The sequence below is a fragment of the Manis javanica genome, chromosome 3 (genome assembly GCF_040802235.1).
Source record: "Manis javanica isolate MJ-LG chromosome 3, MJ_LKY, whole genome shotgun sequence".
In the NCBI taxonomy this organism is placed as follows: Eukaryota; Metazoa; Chordata; class Mammalia; order Pholidota; family Manidae; genus Manis; species Manis javanica.
The window spans coordinates 214,885,629-214,902,546 of NC_133158.1; the positions used below are offsets into that span (position 1 = coordinate 214,885,629).

At 42.1% G+C, this 16,918-nt stretch overlaps 1 protein-coding gene across 3 annotated transcripts; it reads left to right on the forward strand.

The window, feature by feature from the left end:
- Positions 1 to 12,903: 12,903 nt before the first annotated feature.
- On the forward strand, positions 12,904 to 14,974 carry HMGB2 (high mobility group box 2). Of its 3 annotated transcripts, none has more exons than XM_036998804.2 (5): positions 12,904 to 13,055; positions 13,323 to 13,481; positions 13,597 to 13,742; positions 13,825 to 13,999; positions 14,334 to 14,974. In XM_036998804.2, exons 2-5 carry the CDS (start codon positions 13,332 to 13,334, stop codon positions 14,478 to 14,480), a joined length of 618 nt encoding a protein of 205 aa, XP_036854699.2. In that variant the 5' UTR covers positions 12,904 to 13,055; positions 13,323 to 13,331; the 3' UTR covers positions 14,481 to 14,974. The 3 variants fall into 3 exon arrangements, with proteins under 3 accessions (XP_036854699.2, XP_073088915.1, XP_036854698.2); XM_073232814.1 differs by having other exon boundaries at positions 12,921 to 13,055; positions 13,395 to 13,481; XM_036998803.2 differs by having other exon boundaries at positions 12,978 to 13,116.
- The last annotated feature ends 1,944 nt before the right edge of the window (positions 14,975 to 16,918 follow it).

Sequence of the window (16,918 nt, forward strand, 5' to 3'; positions counted from 1 at the left end):
TCTTTATTTTTTAACTTAACTGTTTAGTATGTTTACTAAATGTATTTAAAGTTAAAGCTACTATCTTACCACTTATTCTGCATTTGTTCCATCTGTTTTATGTTCATGGTCTCCTCTCTTGCCTTTTTTTTTTTGTTACCAATCAAATATTTTTTATTATTCCACTTCCTCCTCCATTAGTTTAAACAAACCTTTATTTTGAGATATTGTAGACTGCCATATAGTTGCAAGACATATTGCAGAGATCCCTGTGTACCCTTTACTATTTCCTCTTGCAAAACTATAGTACAGTCTCACAACCAGGAATTTACATTGACACAGTGAAGATGCAGAACATCTCCATCACCAGAGAGCTCCCTCCTTGCCCATTCACAGCCACACCCACCCCTTCCTTACCTCCTGGCAACCACTAAGCTGTTTTCCATTTCTATAGTTTTGTCATTTCAAAAAATATACAAAAACACATGGAATTATACAGTATGTAACCTTTCAGGATTGTTTTTTCACTTAATACAGTACTCCGTAGATTCATCCAGGTTGTTGCATGTATCAATAATTTGTCCCTTTTCATTGCTGAATGGTTCGGTATGGATGTAGAGCAACCGGCTTAATCATTCGTAGGATGAAAGACATTTGGGTTGTTTCCAATTTGGGACTATTATGAATAAAGCTGTTATAAATGTTCATATACAGGTTTTGTGTGGACATAAGTCTTCATTTTTCTAGGATAAATTCCCAGATGTGCAATTTGCTGGGCTGTACGTAGTTTCATGCTCAAGCTTTTAAGAATTGCAAACTTCTCCAGAGTGGCTGTACCACTTAGTCACTAGCAATGTATGAGTGATCCTTCTCTGAATCCTCAACAGCTTTTGGCATTGTCACTATTTTTATTTTAATCCTCTGATAAGTGTGTAGTGATATGTCATTGTGGTTTTAATTTGCACTTTCCCAACAGCTAATCAGGTTGAACATCTCTTCATATACTAATTTACTATTCATATGCCCACTTTGGTGAGTGTCTGCTCATTTTTTTTGTTCATTTTCTAATTGGATTGTACTTTTTTGAGAGTTTTTTAATATAATGTAGATATCAGTTCTTTGTTAGATATGTGGTTTGCAAATATTTTCTCCCAGTCTGTAACTTGTCTTTTCATCCTTTCTTTAATGTTTTCCACAGAGAAAAAATGTTTTAGCTTTGTTGAGGTCTGATTGATCAGTTTTTCCTTTTTTGGATTGTGCTTTTGTTAAATCTAAGAACTCTTTCCTTATCCTTAAATCCCAGAGATTTTCTATTTTTTTCTGCAGGTTTTGTATTTTTATATTTTACATTTTACATTTAAGCTCATTATCCATTTTGACTTAATTTCTGTGCAAGGGTGTAAGATGTGAGACTTAGGTTGAGGTTTTCCTTTCTTTTTTAAACCTACAGGTGTCTTTTATCAGTTGTACAAAATTATTGACTACTATGTCTTCAACTACAACTTTTCCCCATTTTCTGCTTCACCTTCTGAGACTCAAGTTACACGAATGCTAGCCTTTTTCATTTTGTCTCATTTATCTCTAATGCTGTTTTCTATTATGTATATGTTCTAATATTTACATACTATCTTTATAGGATTATTTTCCTTCTTCTTTACATACTTTAAAAGTCTCTTTAGGGTTAGTCCATTGAATCCTGCAGTTTTCCTTAGTCTTAGATATTTCTATTTGCAAGACAGTTTTGCTGGGTACACAGTTGTAGGATGACAGTCATTTTCTCTTGGCTCTTATTTCATCGTCTTCTGGCTTCCACTGTGGGTACTGAGAAATCTGCTATCAGCCTGTTTTCCTTTGCAAGTCAGCTGTCTTTTTTCTCTTGCATCTTTTAGAATCATTTGTTTGATATTTTGCAAGTTCAACTTGAAGTATTTGTTGTGGATTTCTTTTTATTAAACGACATGGCTATCTTATGCTTCCTAATTTTGAGTTCACATCATTATGAAAAACTTTCAACCACAATATTAAAATAGTAGCACTTCTAACTTTTCTCTACTTTTTTCTGGGACTAATTAAACATATTGGAATATTGATAAACAGTTCTATTTTTAGTATTTTCCAGATTCATTCTTTTATATGTTTCATCTCATTTTTCTGTGCTCCATTCTAGGTAAATTTTTGGACTTTATCTTCCACTTTAACTTTGTTCTCAGTTCTAATTTGTTTAGCCCACTCACTAAGATTTCAATAATTGTGTTCTTTATACCTGGAAGATCCATTTGGTTATTCTTTTGCTCTTTCTTGTCATTCCTGGTAGACACATGTGGCTTCTCCATCTTTGTTATTAAACCATTTTCTTAAAGAGTTTTATCTTCTAAACCTAATGACTGGACTACCTGAATTTGGGTGTCCGGTGGTGGACTGCTTCTTCATGTGTTTGGGAATCTTTGATTTTGTGCTTATATTTATTTGATCAACCTGTGATTTTTATGTAACATTAATTTGGGCTGTTTTCCTGAGTGAGGAATTTCATGTCTCTTCCAGGAGACAGTGTTACCAACATGCTATTCTAGTTTCCTTAGAGGGCACACCTTCATGCTGTCTCCGGTTCAGTTTGCCTAGTTGAGCCTGCTGGTAAGGACCACAAACTAAAAAGCTGCTCTGGGCATTTGTTCTCATGCTAACCTGGTCCTCAGGTTTACTCACCACCCAAAGCAACTGATTCTTAGTTCACGGTCAGTGTCTCCCCCTAGCCCTTATTTTATGTAAAGTGACAGGCCATTGCAAGGTTTTATGCTGGGAAGTGATTTATCTGGTTTATGTTTTGAGATAACTCTATTCTGTGGAGGATGGAATGATTGTTAGGGTCAAGGATTCTTGGAATTAGGGAGATCAGGACAGAGTCCATTGCTTTATTCTGGGTGAGAAATTTTTGTGCCTTAATCTTCAACTTGTGAACTGTGTGATGATGGTAGAGATGGAAGTAAGCAGCAAGATTCAGAATGTATTCTGGAAGGAGAACAGAGAATGTGTTTCTCAAGTGCGGCTGAGCAAGGCAAAGTGGCCGTGTAGAGATCAGGCATGACCGGTCACACTACACTTGCTCTCATCTGGAAGGCCATCATCCCTTCATGGCTCTCCTGGTCGGAGAGCCCTACTGAGCTCCTTTAGCTCTAAACTCTAAAATGTCAAAGTGAATACTGAAGGGGAGAGCAGATAGAGCTGTGGATCATTCCTCAGTCAGAGGGACTCTAGAGGAATTAAAACTAATGTGGCCAGACACTTAACTGCTTATCTGGGTTTTCTGAGGCATTACTCTCTTAAATAATATGCTCCAGAAATAAAATGACTTATTTTGGAGCTGCTATGCAGGAAAAAAACTGCTGTTTCAAAAATTATGAGTCATCAGCTGTATATAACAATGCCAGCTTAACAATAGTGTCAGGAGTTAATTTTTCTGACGTAATAAGGAAGCTAAGGGAAGATGACTACCGTTATTACTTCAGTAGTTTAACAATTTCAGGCATCTGTGATTTTCTTGCCTTTCTTTCATGCAACTCAATACCATTCTCATGATTGGTTTGAACCAGCAATAATCTTTCAATGCCCTATTTGTAATCAAGATTTTTTTAAAAGAAGGAAGGAGAGAATGGTTATTGCATAGGCAATTGACAGTTTCCTGCCAAGGTCTAGATTTAAGAACGATGGTAGGAGTAGAACAAGACCATACTAAAAATTCTTGAAATAGATGAAAAATTCTTACAGAAGTCAGCAGAAATGAGTTATTGATCTTAATGGCAGTTTAAAAATAATTCCACCTTTTGTAAGCCTACAAAGTAATGTGTTCAGGTATTAATGAAATTGACAAGTTCACTTGGTAAATTCTGAGCCTATGACAAATTGTACAGCACTATGAGAGAGATGAAACAGGATACAGATTCCTGCCTCCCAAACACTTCTAAACAATGAGTCTTTGTATAATACTTCCTACTTTATAGAACTCTTTCACAGGCGTTACTTCTTTTGAAGCCATAACATTGCTGTCCAAAGGAGATTTTTATCGATGAAGAAAGTAAGAGCAGCAGGCCGTGCAGATCCTGCCAGCACTCTTCTGGCCTTTACCACTTCAGTGGCCTTGCATGTTTCCAGCCGCCAGAAGCTGCATCTCTGCCTGTGGGCTTTCTTCCAAGCAAGGCAGGCAGTCCTCTGTGTGGTCAGCACAACCTGCAAGTGCCTGAGATCATGACCTCCCATCTCAGTGGCCCTCCTCCATGGCTGAGACTTGGCATATCCCCCAGCTCTCTTGCTCCTCAGGTGGGATGACTTTGAGGCAAGTTTCGTACCATTTCCCAGCATTTTAATACCAGTCTTTGGCAGCGGTAGCTGGCTTGATGAGGCAGCCTTTATTTATTGCCTCCCCTTCTCAGTCACTTCCCCACCTCCTCCTGGTGTTTCCTCAATCCTCCAGATAAACTACCTGCACACAAATCTTCGTCTCGGGATTACAGTGGGCATCTCCACTAGGTTTTTTCCCCAACACCCACTCCTCAGTAAAGTGCTTGGTTCAACGGGTGAGCACGTGACTCAAGTCAAGCCAGTGGGAATCCTTCCCTGGGAATTTTATTCAATCTAAAATGGGGGAAAAGGAACTCTCTTCCCTCTTTTGTTTTATTCCCCATCATTGTATTTTCAGCAGAACAGGGCCTGGCACGAAATAGGAACTTGCTAAATATTTGTAGAACATTTGATTAATGTAATTCCTACAATTCTTTGCTGCCAACCTGCATTTAAAGTATATCATACTGTATCTCTATTCCCAGACTGGTTTTTCTTTTCTTTATTGGATATTGACTGGGACTGTGACTTTGGGCAAGTAATTAAATGTCTTTGCCTCAGTGACTTCCTTTATAGAAGATAATAATAGTATATCTCATTGGCATTATTAGGAGGATTAAATGGGTAATCTGCTGTGTGCCAGACCCTATGATCGTTAAATAAATGGTATTACATGTGTCCTATTGTTAAGTACATATGCCCTTAGACATAGGTTTATAACATCTAATGTCTCCCTCCACACAGTTATGGCTTTGAGCAAATTGCCCCATGATCCTCCCTTGTCATCACTGTTTATCTCTCACCTTCCTACCTGTGTTCTCTTATGCCTCTATCTCCTCCTTTGCTCATCTCTTCTATCCTACATCAGGGTCTTCTTTTCAGTGTCTCTTCCCCCACTTACTTCAGACATAACTTAGGTATGTTGGAGGCCTGCAGGTTTAAGTGTTTTGAAATGAAGTTGTTGGACTTGAGGATGTTGCCGTGGTGAGAGGGGTACACAGGCAAGCAGCAGCCCTGGCAGGGGCAGATGGTCCTGGAATCTGAAGATGGAGCCAGATTCTTCAGAGGAGGATGTCAGGGATCTCATGCAGAAAAAGGCTTAAGAAATGCAGAATCTTCAGGTTAAATCTTGTCCACATAGACTTTTTTGGGGGGATTTTGACTTGATTTCATGCTCAGCAGGGAAAACAGACTCAGATTCTTGTTATATTCACTCCATTGCCAAGATCCTTGAGACAACTCCCCCAAAAAGACAAACAAAATGTGGAAATGAGATTGGCCTAGAGGTTTCTGAACAGACAAAATACTGCTGGGACCGTATGTACAAGGGTTGGTCCACTGTCCAGAGACTTGCATACAGAAATTCCCAGAATGACTTGAAGTTTTCCACAATGATCACCTCAGTTGTTACTCTCCTTTAAACTGTCAGCTTGTCCTACTAAGTGCACAGTAAATACTTCTTTGTCTTTATTAATTAGTCCAATCTTCAACTATGTATAAGTGCATTTTTTAGTCTAATTGGAATTCTAGACTTAAATTCAGCTGGATTTTTTTAAAAGTACTTCTGAAAATTTCAAACTGCTTGCAAATGTTTTTAAATAATCAAACTCCTAAGCATAGTCACAAAATTAACTAGAGGATAAAGCTGTAAATATGTCACTTTTATATTTATAGGAGTTATTTGTATAATTTTTAGACATTACCAAACCTTTAGTCATTACCAAACTCAAAACTATCATTGGTTAGATATAACAACACAGTATTAATATATCACAAATCTACTGTAACTGGAAACACCTACAAAAAAGTAGAATAAGAATTATTTTCATTATATGAAAGTAATAGATATTCAGAAATTGTTCTGGACTTTTGAATGCAATACTCCACAAGTGGAAAAATGTCATTGGCCTTTTTAAAAACAGCTTTATTTAGATATAGTATACATATTATAAATTTCAAACACAGTAAGTGTACAGCTGATTTTTAATTTATACAGTTGTGCAACCATCATCACACTCTGGTTTCAGAATATTTCTTTCACCCAAAAAAGCTCCATCATGCATGTGTGCTGTCAGTCACAGCTCCCACCTCCAGCCCTAGGGGAACACATGTGCTTCAAAAGTCTAAGCATTTGCCTTGCCTAGAAATTTCATACAGATGGGATCATATATGTTGTCTTTTGTGTCTGGATTCTTTCACTTAGCAGAATATTTTTTTAAATTAAGGTATCATTGATGTACAATCTTATAAAGGTTTCACATGAGCAACATGGTGGTTTCAACATTCTCCCATATTATCAAGTCCCCCCCACCCAACTGCAGTCACTGTCCATCAGCGTAGTAAGATGCTATAGTCATTACTTGTCTTCTCCATGTTATACTACCTTCCCCATGACCTATGTATACTGTGTGTGCTAATTAAAATGCCCCTTAATTCCCTTCTCCCTCCCTCCCCACCCAGCCTCCCACACCCCTCCCCCTTTGGTAACTGCTAGTCCCTTCTTGGAGTCTGTGATTCTGCTGCTGTTTTGTTCCTTCAGTTTTGCTTTGTTCTTATACTCCACAAATGAGGGAAATCATTTGGTGTTTGTCTTTCTCTGCCTGGCTTATTTCACTGAGCATAATCCCCTCTAGCTCCATCCATGTTGTTGCAAATAGCAGGATTTGTTTTCTTTTTATGGCTGAATAATATTCCATCTGTATATGTTCCACCTCTTCTTTATCCATTCATCTATTCACGGACACTTAGTTGCTTCCATATCTTGGCTATGGTAAATAGTGCTGCGATAAACAGGGATGCATGTCTTTTTGAACCAGGCATCTTAGTTTTTTTGGGTAAATTCCTAGCAGTGGAATTATTGGATCAAATGGTATTTCTATCTTTAGTTTTTTGAGGAAACTCCATATTGCCTAACACATTCGTTGAACTGATTCACATTCCCACCAGCCGTGCAGGAGGGCTCCCCTTTCTCCACATCTTCATCAGCATTTGTTGTTGTCTTTTGGATGTTAGCCACCCTAAGTGGCATGAGGTGATATCTCATTGTGGTTTTAATTTGCATTTCCCTGATAATTAGCAATGTACAGCATCTTTTCATGTGGCTGTTGGCCATCTGAATTTCTTTGAAGAAGTGTCAGTTCAGATCCTCCACCCATTTTTTTAATCAGGTTGTTTTTTGGGTGGTAAGGTGTATTAGGTCTTTACATATTTTGGATGTTAACCCCTTATTGGGTAAGTTGTTTATGAATATATTCTCTGAAACAGAATGTTCTTAAGGTTCATCCATGTTATAGTTTATCTCAATGTTTGCTCATTTTTCCTTCCTCCATTCCTTTTTAATTGTTATTCCAGTGTATGGATATTCTCCATTTTTGTTTATTCATTCACCAGTTAAGGACATTTGGATTGTTTCCAGTTTTTGGCTATATGAATACAGCTGCTGTTTTCACATGCAAGTTTTTTTGTGAACTTAGGTTTTTATTTCTCTTAGGTAGATGCCTAGGAGTGGAATTACTGGGCTATTGCTTAAATTTATAGAAACTGCCAGACTTATTTTCTTAATGATGGTACTATTTTACATTCCCGCCAGTGACATATGTGTTCCAATTTTTCCCCATCTTCACTAACAGTTGGCAATTTTCTGTCTTTTTTATTACAGCCACCCTAGTGGGTGCAGAGGGGTATCTTATTGTTTCTCAACTGGCATTTCCCTACGGATTAAGGGTGTTAAACATATTTTCATATGCTTAGTAGCCATTAGTCATTGGCTTTTTTGGCACAGATGAATTTAAGACCTGGTAGCCTCTGTACAGAAGGGTGAGTTTTGCCCATAGATTTATCTACATATGCATGTAATTTGTATATACACACATACCTATATATCTAGCACCCCAAAGTTTAGCATGCTAGGTATATCAGTTAAATACAAATCATTACTCTTATCACTTTCTGAATAATGAAAGACTTTCCAACAATTTATCTTCATTTGTCCATTTACTGTTGTTTTAAACAAGTCTTTTTAAATTTACATAATTATACTTGACTGTGTTCTTTTTCTCTTCCTCAGGATTTCAGATCATTTTCCTTAAGCAGGACTGCTGACAAGGAGGATTGTCTCAGGTTTTGTTTGTCTGAAAAATTTTATTTTGCCTTTATTCTTCACATCGTTTTCTCTGGTGTCTTGCCAAAGGGTTTCAGCCCCAAGAAAGTTCGCTATGGATTCAATGTGACCAAAGAAATGAAAGTAGAACCTTTTTGGGGGTGAAAGGGTTTATTTTATTACGTGGCTTGTCCTCCCAGCAGTAGGTTGAGCACTAACATCTCTGTCTCTGCGCAGAGCACGGGCCAGTTCTCTATATGGCGCAATAATAGCTTATTGCCTACAGGTGTGGAAGCAGTAGCCTAGCAACAGGCCAGTTATGTAATCACGTGGTTTCAGTTCAGTGAGGATCCTGGCCATAGGAACCCCAACTTCCCCACACCTGGATATAGAACTGTAAGTTAGCCATTTTTTTTCTTTACCAATTTAAAGATGTCATTCTATGGTCTTCCAGATTTCAAAATAATTCTGTTGAATAGTCAGGGTTCAGATTTACTGCTTTTTAAAATTCACTTTTTCCTCTGGTTCCATTTAAGATTTTCTGTCTTAGTTTCAAATTTATTACAATGTGCACCAGATGACATCTTCTGCTAGGGAGGACTGACCTTTCTTCTCTGAGGCAAAAATCAACCTCTAATAGGTGGAAGGATAGGGGTTATCTAAGTCCAATGAGGCACTGAGTTGCAGGTACCTAGTCTGGGTTGTAAAGTTTAGTAAGACCCACATTCACCTCTGGCTTATTTCTGTTCCTCAGACATTGTCGCATGAGGTTTTGATTGAGGGCTTGTTGGTCTTTGTCTCCTTAGCCATGAGAGGATATGGAAAATTCATTTCTGCTCTTTGGGGCTTTGAGCTTGTGTCTCTACATTCTGCCTACATGGCTTTAAAATATGGCAAATATCTTCAGGAAAAGACTAGTCATATCATGTTTGTGGCAGACCCTCTTTCCCCAGCCAGACTTTTTGTCTACCAAGCACCATGAAACCCTGGGAGATTTTGATTTGCCTTTTAGAAGTTTCTGGCACAATTCTCTAGCCTCCCATACCACTTCAGAATTCAGCTCACCTGTGTGGAAAATAGATCACTATGTATACTTAGAGGTCCTCTAGTTCCCAACTGATTGTGCTTAACCCCGCACAACTGCCAAAAGCTTGCTGGATTCTCTTTATCTTAGTATAAGTCCTTCCACCTGGGCCAAGTCAGAACGATCCTCAGTTCCACACCTAAAATCTACAAATTGTTCTCAAATCATCCGCACACCAAGGAAGAACTCTTTGCTGTCTGGAATTTTAGTTTGAATTATTTTACAATTGCTTCAATAAATCTACAAAGTACTTAAAAAGTTGCTTTTTTGCAATTTGTCCTTTTATCCCTAATTATGGCAGTGGAGACTTTTAGGAAGTAAACAACTTTTTGGTGGACATTTAATTCATACTGATACACAAAAATAGTTAATGTTTCTGAAGAAAAACAAAATGACTTTGTTTTCCTACCATTTTTCACAGAAAATGCTAGCAGTAGAATGAAAACTTTAATATTAAACTTCAATATGAGTCATCTTTGAGAAACTAAAGCATGTGCATGGTTTTAGTTTTTTACATTATGCAATTTGAAAGAAAAGAATTATTTTCTATGCAACTAACCTTAGATAAAGTATACTTTTGGCTAATTATATGAGGTAATCAAATAATAATTACTGAGAATTTATCTTTTAGACCTTTGTGTGTGTTGTGTTTTGCGGGGGGGGGGGGTTATAAAAAAATGTGTATACTATTCTCTTTCATCAGGATTTTCCAATCTGGTTTGATGACTAGATTATGAAAAGTTTAAATTTTTAGGATAACTAAATGAATAAATGATATTTCAATAGCTAGCATAACCCAGATCATTTCTACACAATCCTGCAAGACTGACTTTGCTGTGGATAAATTCCAGTTTACCTACAGAACAGCTATTTGTATGTATAGGATAGGGAATCTATTTAGAAACAGCTTTAATCCTAACTCATAATTAGCTTATTGCTAAGCATTTACGTTGGTACAATTTGTGAGATGCTGAATGTAGGCAAAGTTTGACAAATAAAGTGATATACTGCTATCATCTAAGGCGAAAAGAACCCAGTAAAATCATTTTAGTAGAAGACTAAGATGACTGAACAATATTGTATAATCTAAAGTTTGGTTTATAGTTTATCGCATTTGGGCAGATATAAACTCTTCATCAAATACTGTTTGAAGTAACTGGGCTCACAACTAATTGGTACTCTAATAACCAAAGGACATCCTAGAACCCAAGTTATTTATATTTTAAGATTTTAATTAAAATCTCCTGACCACCTAGCAATTGCAAAAGTTAAAATATGTATTTCCCATTATGATCATATATTCACAGAATTATATAATCACGTAATTTAAGAGCTGAATGGAGTACCTTAGAGATTATTCCCTCCAACCTCATTTTTACAGTCAATCAAAAGCCTAGAAATGTTCATTTCACTGTTCAAAATCACAAGTCCTTGTCGGATTTAAATTGTACATTTTTTATGAAGAACACTTTTCGCCATTTTATAAAGATGCATCATACTAATAAAAATTTGGGAAATCACTTTTAGTATATAGGAAACTGATATGTTCCTGAAAACAAATGGCTTTGAAGTTGAGTTTTAGAAATATAATCTGATTTTCCCATTTAGACCCATAACAAGATGAGAAATACAATGAGAAAAATCTTTGGTATTACCTCTTTATTGGACATTTTAGTTTCCTGATAAAGTCTTAATAATATGCCAAGTAATTCCTAAGAGCGGGCCTTGACTCTTGTGTATTTAACCCATATTTTCAGAGCCACATTTGGGCCTAAATTTTTCTGTGTCTGTTACCAGCTTCTGTATGTTTCAAACAATTTAAGTCTTTAAGAGAAATTTATTTTTCTACTTAAAAAAAGGGTCTTAACAACCATCTCAATCTCTTTTGAATCTTATTTCGTTTGCTACTTGATTGCGCTTCTCAATGTTACTTCCAAGTCAGTAAGATGAAGTCTTGGGAATAAGGGTAAAAGTACATTAACTGTGGGATTGCTTTCCTGATGTCTGCTGTGACGGAGTAAAGGATGGAATCTGGTATGGGCACTGCTAGTTCCCTCAAGGCCGTCAGGGAAGGGTCTGTTCCAGGCGCCTCCCTCGGGCTTGTAGGTGGCCAACTTCTCCGTGTCCTTTCACATCCTCTGACCCGTATGCCTGTCTGTGTCCAAATGCCCCTTTTTTATAAGGCACCACCCATACTGGGTTAGGACCACCCAACTCCAGGACGATCTCATCTTAACTAATTACATCTGCAATGACCCTATTCTCAAATAAGGTCCCCGTTACAATGTGCTGTAGAAACACACAAAAATCCAAATTGACAAAATAACTCGTATTACATTATTCGAAAATGAGCAGATCACTATTGCACTACGCTTTAAAAATCTATTTTTAAATTTAGCGGCATTAGTACCTACACAATGTTGGGCAGCCAATACCCGTGTCCAAGTTACACATATTTTTAAAAATCCAGATTTACGATTAGTAAATCTAGATAAAAAGCTGTTGGTTGTGAGTTACCTTTGACTGTGATTACCGTTCGTAAACCAAACACGAACACGTGCCAGCGAACTTCCTGGGGACCTAAGAGAAGATTCAGAAGTCGGCTGAGACCAACCGCCGGCGCATCGCGGGGCCGACCGGGGACCGGCCCAGGGGGGCCGTGCGGCGCGGCACTCACGGCCCGTGGCGGCCTCGGGGGGTGCTGACATGGGCCTCAAGGGCGACTGCGGGGCCGGCGGGGCGTGGGGAGCAGCCGGCGGGCCCCACAGCGGCGCGGCCTCGGCCCGGGCCGGGAGGGAGCGGTGGGCCCGCCAGTCTGCCGCCCGGGGTGGCGCCCGAGACGCGGCGGGAGGCGGGCCGCGCTGAGGGCCTTTCCTCACACCCCGCCGCCTCTGCGGCTTCCACCGGCCTCCGCGGGGTCGGCGCCCCGGCCGCTCCCCCTGTGCTTGTCTGCGCTCGCCTCGGCGGGGTGACCACGGCTCCCGGGGGGCGCGCCGCTGGGCCGAGGCTCGAGGAGGGGCGGCGGACGAGTTGTCACCTCGCGGCCGGGAGACCGCACCGCCGCCACCCAGTCCGTACGGTGGTATTTTTAAAGTTGGCGGGGCTTCCCGAGTCGGGCCGGCCACGCCCCCCGGCCGCCCAGGCCAGTCAGCGTCAGGCCCGCCATTTTTCAAACTCTTTTCCCGACGCCAATCAGGGCCGAGCAGTGCATTCCTCTCCTGACCGGTTCTAACGGGTCTGGGAGTTAACGACCTGCGAGACCCACCGAACCTGCTAGGCTGGGGCTCGGGAGCCAGGCGTGGCGAGACACCGGCCAATAGGAAGCCCCCGTGGCTAGGAGGCGAGGCCTCGCGAAGTTTGAATAACCACCAGGGCCAATCCGAGAGGCGGGGGTGTGGCCTGCGGCCCGTCTTGTCAAGCTGCCGTGGCGCGGAGAACTCTGCAAAACAAGAGGCTGAGGGTTGCGTCCGCGACAAACCAGTTCACGCCGGAGCGGAGGGAGGGAAGCGTGTGTGGGGCATCCGGCCGCTCCGCGGGGCTCTGAGGAAAAGCCGCCACCAGGCAAGCGGCCCCTCCGGCCGCTCGGGTCGCGGGCCGGCCGCTCCCGCTTCCCCGCGGCCTTGTACGGGGCTCGGCGGAGGGCGGGCCCGGGGAGGGCGGGCGGCCGGGCCGCGGGGCGGCAGCTGCGCGGCGGGGGAGCGTTTCTGCCGGGAGGGCCCGCGGGGCCGGGGAGGCGGCGCCGGGACGAGCGGGGCCTGGGCCGCGGGGCGGCGGCGGCTTTGCGCGGGAAGCGGCCTCCGGCGCCCGCCCACCGGCTCCTCCCGCCAGGCCGCCGCCATGGCAAAGGGGGACCCCAACAAGCCGCGGGGCAAGATGTCCTCGTACGCGTTCTTCGTGCAGACGTGCCGGGAGGAGCACAAGAAGAAGCACCCGGACTCCTCCGTCAACTTCGCCGAGTTCTCCAAGAAGTGCTCGGAGAGGTGGAAGGTGAGGGCGCGCCCGGCGGGCGGCGGGGCCCCGCGGGCGCCCCCGGACCCCGCTCGCCGCCGCGGCCCGCGGCTCACGCCCCGCCGCGGCCGTCCGGCCCCCTCCCCGCCCGCAGACCATGTCCGCCAAGGAGAAGGCCAAGTTCGAGGACATGGCGCGGAGCGACAAGGCCCGCTACGACCGCGAGATGAAGAGCTACGTGCCCCCCAAGGGAGACAAGAGAGGGCGGAAGAAGGACCCCAACGCGCCCAAGAGGCCCCCGTGAGTGCCTCCCGCGGCCGGGCCGCCGCCCCGCGCCCGCCCGCCGCCCCGCGCCCGCCCGCTAACCCGCCGCCCCTTCCAGGTCCGCCTTCTTCCTGTTCTGCTCCGAGCACCGCCCGAAGATCAAGAGCGAGCACCCGGGCCTGTCCATCGGCGACACCGCGAAGAAGCTGGGCGAGCTGTGGTCCGAGCAGGCGGCCAAGGACAAGCAGCCGTACGAGCAGCGGGCGGCGAAGCTGAAGGAGAAGTACGAGAAGGTACCGTGCCCGCGCGGCGCCCGGGCGGCCCGGGGCCCGGTGAGCGGCCGTCGTGCGTTCGAAGGCCTGGCGGGGGGAGCGGGCGCTTGAGCGGCGCAGGCGTCCCGCGCCCGACGCCGGGGTGGGCAGCGCGGGCGGGGCCCCGGGTCCGGGAAAGCCGACGGCCGAGGGCGGCGCTTCGACTCGGGGTGTCGGAGGAGGGTGGGCGGGGCGCGCGGAGTTAGACGCCGACCACCTTTGCGGACGGTCGTCGGGGTCGCTGGTCAGTGACGCGGGGCCCGCAGCTGAGTGGTGGCCCCGGGCGCCGAGCCGATGCTCTTGGGCGGTATTTCAGGACATTGCCGCGTACCGTGCCAAGGGCAAAAGTGAGGCTGGGAAGAAGGGCCCCGGCAGGCCGACGGGGTCAAAGAAGAAGCATGAGCCGGAGGAGGAGGAGGAGGAGGAGGAGGAAGAGGAGGAGGAGGAGGAGGATGAAGAATGAACGCCGTCCCGGGCGCTGTGTCGGGCGCGCGCGCAGGCAATTGTTTGGCTAAGAATGTGAATTCACGTGCAGCTCAACATTAGCTTCAGTATAAAAACTGTACAGATTTTTGTATAGCTGATAAGATTCTTTGTAGAGAAAATACTTTTCTAAAAATGCAGGTTGCAGCCTTTTTGAGGGGCTGCTACCTACAGTTAGATTTTAAAGCTGATGTTGAATGTTTCTAAATATTTAATGGTTTCCTTAATTTCTTGACGTGTGTGGTAGCACAGCAAACATGCAGGGCTTTAGTATCAGTAGATGGATTTGCTAGAATGTTACATTTTGTTTTTTAAAAAAATTTTGTAATAAAATTATATTATTTTTGTTTTTTGTCTTATGCTAGAGTTAATTTTCACTTTAAAGAACGTGTCTGGAGCCATGTTGACTTTTGTCATGTTTCTGCCTAATGTTCCTATACAGAGTTTAGTAAAATGTTTGGTTAAAAAAGTCAAGCTTGTCGATGTTCTTCATATTTATTAAGCATTCTTTAAAAATTAGGTGTGGAATTTAATGAACTTTTAAAATTTACACAGTTTTACAAAATCAGTTCTGTTCTTGACATTTCTGTTCATCTGTTAACTAGTCCATTGGGTCTTGTTTTAACTAATACTTTATCTTGGAAATTTTCTCATTAATGAGGCAGAGGAGCTTAGTGCCATTACCTTGAAATATACAAACTTTTAAAAAGGTCATTATAGCTTAAATTTTCTGTTAATAATGAACTAGTTCATGGTAGAACAACACCAAAGTGAATTTTGAGTTAAATCTTAAAAATCTGTGGTCTTTAAGCTTTAGAATTCTGAGTAACTAACCCAAGCAAGCAATTGAGATGGTTATCAGAACCTCCTGTGACTAGGATTTATATTTGCTGGGGAAAGGGCTTAAATCTAATTTTAGGGGAGCAAGGTGTGGGTGGGTGGGGCGTGAGGTAAACAGGTGGCGGTGAAGACTGCCTTGGGTCTCAGCGCCCCATCCCTGTACATCCTTAGCTCTGTAAAGCCTTAGAGGGAACAGACTGCTGGCTAAATGGTTATAGAAGAAACATCTTGGTTGATATAGTTAAACCAGGTAACATTGGTTACCTATCAAATTTTAGAACAGAAGTAAATTCTTACTACCCAAGCATGGGGCTTTTGATTGTGTCTGTCTTGTCCCATATTTGGAATAAATACTTGCTAAGGATTATTTCATTTCTCAAACGGGAAATAACCAAAGTTAAGTGAAAGTGAGGTATTAGCATAATTAACCAGAGCAAATGGACTCAAGTAAAATCTTAAAACCACTACGATTGCCCTGTATTCTGATGATTGCACATTTAAATTCAGGGTTTTGTTGGTAATTAAATGAAAGCTTTTTTCTTTAAAAGATATTTTCTGTAAATGCTAAAAACTTTGGGGTAATGTATTTTAGAAACATCTAGGTCTGGATCCTGGTTCCCCATTTCTACCAATATTAGGCTTATGAACTTCAGGTTATTTCTCCCCATTAGTAATATGGGATCATTACACAGTGTTTTAGTGATTAAAAGAAAGTACAACAGTACCTAGTACATAGGAGAAACGTTACATAATTGTTAAAATTGAAATAGGAATTCCTAAATCTGTAGATTAGACCCATGAAGCAGACCTACCAGGTTCTCTGTTACCTTTCTGGGAGTTTTTTGTGACTGCTTTCATTCTGTTCTTTATTCAAATATTTTTTGAAGTTTCTAAACTAAGACTGACTCATAATCAAGAACTGCGGCTCCAAAATCAGCTCAGGATTTGAGGTGAGTCCTCATGTTTGATATTTTGTAATAATGAATCTAAATTTAAAATACCCCTGAAAGGCCAGTACCTTTTTTAGGACTAGGTGACAAGGAGTGGTTATGTTGGAAAGTGCTGAAAGGGGTCAAGAATTTGTGGTTTTTCCCAGACCAGCTAGTCCTTGGTACGTTTATGAAACCCTGCTCCCATTATTTTCTTAAGAAGTAGGTATCTTAATAGTGTACAACATAAAAGGGCTACATAGTGGGTGGTTTGCATCCTTGATTCTCAACAACCTAGTTCACCCAGAGGAAACCTTACTAATAGAGTAATTTATTCTTTAAGACAGACTTAAGAATGAATAATGGTGTGTATATAAATTAATACTACAAAATGGACTATGTATTCTGCCCCTTGTTCTCATCATTTTAGAGATTGTTCTCAGTATTACAGCTGCCATGTTCATTTAAATAGCTATCTGCATAGTATCCCATTGAATAGATCATAATTTAACCATTTCCCTAAAGAGAGTACTTTGTATTTTTTTTTTTTTTTTGCTTAAAAACTTGCTGTGACTATCCTTGTATGTAATTTCAAAAAAATCATAACATAAGTTTCTACATTTTACAATCTGCTAGTCATTAGAAAAAC

What these genes read in the sequence shown, in the direction of transcription:
- HMGB2 (XM_036998804.2), top strand. Translation starts at nt 13,332, where the DNA reads ATGGCAAAGGGGGACCCCAACAAGCCGCGGGGCAAGATGTCCTCGTAC. An exon ending in AGTGCTCGGAGAGGTGGAAG is followed by an intron (nt 13,482 to 13,596) that starts GTGAGGGCGCGC and finishes CCCCGCCCGCAG; the next exon opens with ACCATGTCCGCCAAGGAGAA. An exon ending in TGAAGGAGAAGTACGAGAAG is followed by an intron (nt 14,000 to 14,333) that starts GTACCGTGCCCG and finishes GCGGTATTTCAG; the next exon opens with GACATTGCCGCGTACCGTGC.